Source organism: Indicator indicator, chromosome Z, assembly GCF_027791375.1.
Source record: "Indicator indicator isolate 239-I01 chromosome Z, UM_Iind_1.1, whole genome shotgun sequence".
Taxonomy (NCBI): domain Eukaryota; kingdom Metazoa; phylum Chordata; class Aves; order Piciformes; family Indicatoridae; genus Indicator; species Indicator indicator.
Genome location: NC_072053.1, coordinates 80,523,509 through 80,529,508, shown reverse-complemented (window position 1 = coordinate 80,529,508; position 6,000 = coordinate 80,523,509). Strand labels below are relative to the sequence as shown.

Sequence of the window (6,000 nt, the reverse complement as noted above, 5' to 3'; positions counted from 1 at the left end):
CACAAACAAACCAAACCAAACCAACCAACCAACCAACCAACCCCAAAACTGGATTAAAGCAAATGGCAGAAATGTTCACATACTTTTGTATCTCAAAATGTGTTAACTGAGTTCAAGATGTAACCTGTTTAATTCTAGCTATGTTTTCTACTAAATTGCTGGTCCTTAGAGGGTAAACTAGAGAGTAACATGCTCTGAATTCACCTTATTCCCGTAACAGGAGAATTTAAACTCTTTTTTAAAGGTGCTGTAGTTAATTCTCCTGAAAAGATATAAATTTAGCATAGCAGTAAATTTAAGATTGTAGAGAAAACTCCACTTTTCTTGACCTTTTTCCTAACTGTCATCACATTGCACTTCCACGGGTATATTTGAGGAGACAAGGTAATGCTTAGAAAGGTAAAATGCAAGGTAAAGCTTAAGAAAATTCCTCACAATCCCTGAAGAAAACAATATCCTCCTGTAATATTCTGTTATAGCCCTTTATTATCATAGATATTTCATTTATTATTGATAGTTATCATAATTATCATTATGTGCATGGTTATTTTATTGTTATTATAATAGAGCAATACAAATTTAGTCATAGAAACAATTTAATGTCTCAAAACAGTATCTGGTATCTAGTACTTGAGATGGGAAGTTAGATTGCTATATGGAGATGTGCTGTGGGTTCATGCCTTCCTGCCTTTTCCTCTCCTGCGACTGGATGAAAGTGCTCTGATACAGATCAGAGAATTCTTCCCTAGATAGATATGATTTTTTTCTTGCTTTTCTTTTTCACTAATATGAACCTAAACATGTACATCATACAAGAAGGGCAAGTTAAATGTATGGAAATCATCTCTGGATAGTCTGCAGCTGAGGGAGGCTAAAGGCAGATGGTGCCAAAGAAAGACACAAGATGTAGGAACTTCTGCCTTTGATGCAGTGTTCACAGCATGCTTCAGGGCAACAGTTTGGAGGCGCTTACTATCACCCCATCCTTCCAACCCAGGCATGTCTTCCAGACACTTGACAAAGACAATTTTGATATTGCCACCGTCTCCCACCTCAAGTAAAAGGGCAGACTGAAGGTCATCCTTAGGGTCATCTCTCGTGCACCCGGTTTTAACCCGCTCCCCCTTTAAGCCTAGTTTAAAGAGACTTAAGAGACTGGAATAGTGGAGTTGAGGCCTGCTGGTCAAAACAAAGAGCAAGAGGGAACTGCCCAGGTAGTGGAAGCAGGGACAGGAACCCTGGAAACAGTATAGGAACACTGTCCTGTTGTGTAAGGATGAGGTCAGGAAGGCTGATGAATGGCTGGAGCTGAATTTAGAAAGGGATACCAAGAATAACAAGGGCTCCCACAGGCACATCAATCAGCAAAGGAAGGTTAAAGAAAGTGTTCCCCAGCCCCCTGAAGTAGAAGACTGGAGAGCTGGTATCAACAGACAAGGAGAAAGCTGAGGTACTCCGTAACATTTTAGCTTCAGTCTTCAATGACCATCTGTCTGCTCAGGGCTCTCAAGACGATGGAGCACTAGGTGAGGACCAGGGAGGTAAAGTGGCCTCCACTGTCAGGGAAGGTCAGGTTTGGGACCATCCAAGAAACCTAAACATGCATAAATCTATGGGACCTGATCAGATGCATGCCAGAGTCCTGAAGGAATTGGCTGATGTAGTGGCAAAGCCATTCTCTGTGATTCATGAAAAATCCTAGCAGTCAGGTGAAGGAGCCCCTGGTGATTGAAAGAAGGGAAATATTCTGCCCATTTTTAAAAATGGTAGAAAAGAGGAGCCTGGAAATTACTAATTTGAAGGGCGGACTTTTGGGTAGGTAAGAAACTGGCTGGATGGTGGCGTTCAAGATGCCAGTAGGTAGTGGTCAATGGCTGGATGTCCAGGCAGAGATGGGTGACAAGTGAGGTACCTTGGGTATGTACTGAGAGCAGTGCTGTTGAACATCTTCATCAATGCTAGAAGGAGCAGGACTAAATGCACCCTGAGCAAGTTTGCTGATGATCCCAAGCTGAGTGGTGCAGTTTACATGACTGAAGGATGGGAAGCCATCCTGAGTGACCTAGAGAGGCTGGAGAAATGGGCTCAGGTGAACCTCATGAGGTTCAATGAGGAAAAGTGCAAGGTCCTGCTCCTGGGTAGGGACAATTCTTGTTTCCAATACAGGATGGAGGATGACAATTTTGAGAGGAACCCTGCAAAAAGAACTTGGGGATACTGCTGGATGAGAAGCTAGACATGAGGCAGCAATGTGCATTTGCAGCCCAGAAGGCAAATCCCACCCTGGGTTGGATGACAAGCGTGGGTGATTCTGCCACTCAGCCCAGCTGGTGTGAGACCTCATGTGGAGTGCTGTGTCCAGCTCTGGAGTCCTCAACACGGGAAAGGCATAGGCCTGCTGGAGTTGGTCCAGAGGAGGTTAATCAGAGGGCTGGAGCACATCTCCTATGAAGGCAGGCTGAGCTAGCATGGGTTTACAGCCTGGAGAACAGAAGGTTGTGGGGAAACCGTAGAGCAGCCTTCTTGTACCTTAAGGGAGCCTACAGGAAAGCTGGAGAGGGACATTTCAAAAGGTCATGAGGTGACAGGAGAAAGGGCAGTGGTCTTAAAGTAGAACAGGGTAGATTTACATTGGGCATTATGAAGAAGTTCTTTACTCTGAAGGTGGCAAGACAGTGGAATGAGCTGGGCAGAGAAATTAATTACACCTCTGTTATAAACATTATAGTTATGAATGAGCAGCAGCGATGTTAATAATAATATTAATAATGTATTAATGTACAAACTATGCCAGAAGTATTTACAGTTAATATGTACAGGTATTCAGTTGAAAGAACCGTCTCTACAGAATTTATATATATATATATATATATATATATATATATATATATATATATAAGTAATTTGAAGAATTTAGACAAATTAGAAAACTTAGGAAATTTGGAATCGGCACTGAAAGAGAGGATTGGCCGGTGACAGACAAGGCCACAAAACAGAGCAGCTTGGCACAAACCTTAACAGAAACTTTGTAACAAAATATTTGGTTTACTCACAAGTTAAGAATTTTTTTTTTCTCCCGGAATCTTTTCTTAGGTACTGCGTTTGTAATCCAGAAATCATGCCACGGATGTGTCGTAATAAGCACAGCCAAAATGGCGCCAACTGCGTGGTGCGCTGTGCCGCGGGGCTGCTGCTTTTGCCAGAGGAAAAGTTCCTGGTGCTTTCCGGGGGAAACTTTAGGAGGAGATTTTTGCAGCTTCGTTCGTGGGGCGCGTTGCCTAAGAATGGGAGAAAGCCTTGCTGCCGAGGGTTTGCAGAGCACGGCAAAGCGGCTCCTCACCGTGGGTGGGGGCGACTCCCCTTGCGCTCGCGGGGTTCGGCCGGGACGGCTGCCGGCTGGACGATGCGATGTCCCCGCTCGGGGGGGAACTGTAGCAGTCCGGGAAGAGCGGTGCACACGGCTGCCTCGTTTTCCTTTCTCGGCCATCGGTTAGACAGCTGATGGCTCTGTTTGCAGGACTCGGGACGCGGTCCACGGAGCCTGCACCCAATACGGCATCGCCCGTAGCCAAGCAACGGCTAGCGGCGGCTGAGCTGGCTGCCGCCGAGGGCGCGGCAGTGTGCTCAGGCAAGCGATTTTGCCGTCCGAAGTGAAGCTCTGGGAACTTCGGTTCGAATCCCGGGCAAAGCAGACCTTTTGACAACGTGGTGTGTGGAGAAAGCACAGAATCACAGAATCAGCCAGGTTGGAAGAGACCTTCAAGATCATCAAGTCCAACCGATCACCCAACCCTAACTAATCAACTAGACCATGGCACTAAGTGGCTCGTCCAGTCTCTTCTTAAACACCTCCAGGGACACTGACCCCACCACCTCCCTGGGCAGCCCATTCCAATGGGCAATCTCTCTTTCTGTGAAGAACTTCATTCTAAGATCAAGCCTACACTTCCCCCTACACATCTTGAGACTGTGTCCTCTTGTTCTGTCACTGGTTGCTTTGGAGAAGAGACCAACCCCCACCTGGCTACAACCTCCTTTCAGGTAGGTGTAGACAGCAATAAGGTCTCCCCTGAACCTCCTCTTCTCCCAGCTAAACACCCCCAGCTTCCTCAGCCTCTCCTCACAGGGCTGTGCTCCAGATCCCTCACCAGCTTTGTTGCCCTTTGTGGGACATGTTCAAGCAACTCAACATCTTTCTTGAATTGAGGAACTCAGAACTGGACACAGGACTCAAGGTGTGGCCTAAACAGTGCTGAGTACAGGGCAGAATGACTTCCCTGCTCCTGCTAGCTATACTATTCCTGATACCCAGCGCAGGATGCCATTGGCCTTCTTGGCCACCTGGGCACACTGCTGGCTCGTGTTCAGCTGCTGTCAAGCAGTACCCCCAGGTCCCTTTCTGCCTGGCTGCTCTTCAGTCACTCTGTCCCCAGCCGGTAGCACTGCATGGGGTTGTTGTGGCCAAAGTGCAGAACCCAGCACTTGGACTTTTTAAATGCCATCCTGTTGGACTCTGGCTATCTGTGCAGCCTGTCCAGGTCCCTCTTCAGAGCCCTCCTACCCTCCAACAGATTGACTTCTGCCCCCAACTTGGTGTCATCTGCAAACTTACTAATGGTGGATTCTATCTCCTCACCCAGATCATCAACAAAGATGTTGAACAGGATTGGGCCCAACACTGATCCCTGGGGGACACCACTAGTGACTGGCAGTGGCACCGTTCACCACCACTCTCTGGGCTTGACCCTCCAGCTTCCCATCTGGCACCTCTCCAGTGAGCCAGGACTGGTGGTAAATGACGGCCAGGGGCTTGGTGAGCTCATCTGCCAGTTCTCTCAGTACCCTAGGATGGATCCCATCTGGTTCCATGGGCTTGTGAGGATCCACATGGCTCAGCAAGTCTCTGACTGCTTCCTCATGGATTTCAGGGGGACTACTCTGCTCTGTTGGTTCAGGAGGCCAGTTATCCTGAAGCCCTTCTGTCTTACTGTTGAAAATTGAGGCAAAGAAGGTTTTTAGTACCTCTGCCTTTTCCTCATCTTTAGTTACAATATCCCCCTCCAAGTCCAATGAAGAGTGGAGGTTCTTCTTGCCCCTCTTTTTACCATTAATGTATTTATAAAAATGCTTTTTATCGTCCTTCACAGAATTGGTCAGTTTAAGTTCTAACTGGGCCTTTGCCTCTCTAATTTTTCTCCTACATGATCTAACAATATCTTTAAACATATCTCGAGTTAACCCCCCTCCTTTCCAAAGGCAATATACCCTCTTTTTCTCCTTAATTCCTTCAGAAGATGCTTGCCCATCCCAGACAGTCACCTCCCCTGTTAGCTCATCTTTCAGCACATTGGGACAGCCTGTTCCTGTGCCTTCAAGAGTTCCTGTTTGAAGTAGGTCCAACCATCCTGGACCCCTTTGTTCTTAAAGGCTGCTTCCCAAGGTACTCTCCAGGTTAGTTGCTTAAATAAGCTGAAGTCTGCCCTCCGGAAGTCCAAAGTGACGGTTTTGTGGTTGCTCCTCCTTGTTTCCCTGCATATTGAAAACTCCACTATTTCATGATCGCTGCACCCTAGACAACCTCTTACCACCTGACACCAGCAAGCCACGGGTGTGCTGTTCAAGAGGTGCATGACAATTGTCTTCAAGATGTGGGGAGAGAAGTCTGTGCCCCTCAGGATGTGGGTGCAGAGATGTAGGCATTTGAGGTGGAAGCTGCTGTGTGAGACGTCTGTGGCCATATGGCTGAAGAACTTGCCCTCTGTCACAGTCTAGCTCTCTGTCTGTATTGTGCTTGGGGTGCAGGTGTCCTCTGCAGTCTGGCTGATGAAGGTGTCTGTATCACCTTGCTGCACTCCAAACATCATCTTAAGAGAGTGAGTTCTCCCAGAGCTGCTTGTCAGCTGCAGCTGGCAGGAGCACTGTCTGGCAGGTAGCACCTTCATCTTGTAGTGACATGCCTAAGGCAATGCCACCCAGGCTTCCCTCACCAAATCCTGGAAC

At 47.3% G+C, this 6,000-nt stretch overlaps 1 protein-coding gene across 1 annotated transcript in view; it reads right to left on the bottom strand.

The window, feature by feature from the left end:
- Nucleotides 1-3,490: 3,490 nt before the first annotated feature.
- The window catches only part of LOC128979427 (inositol 1,4,5-trisphosphate receptor-interacting protein-like 1), a 70,575-nt gene continuing 68,065 nt past the window's right edge, over nt 3,491-6,000 (bottom strand). Inside the window, exons 3-4 of the mRNA XM_054397641.1 lie at nt 4,843-4,943; nt 3,491-3,694 (exon numbers count right to left, since the gene is read on the bottom strand). Coding sequence (XP_054253616.1) covers nt 3,491-3,694; nt 4,843-4,943 — 305 coding nt within the window. The remainder of the gene's footprint in view (nt 3,695-4,842; nt 4,944-6,000) is intronic.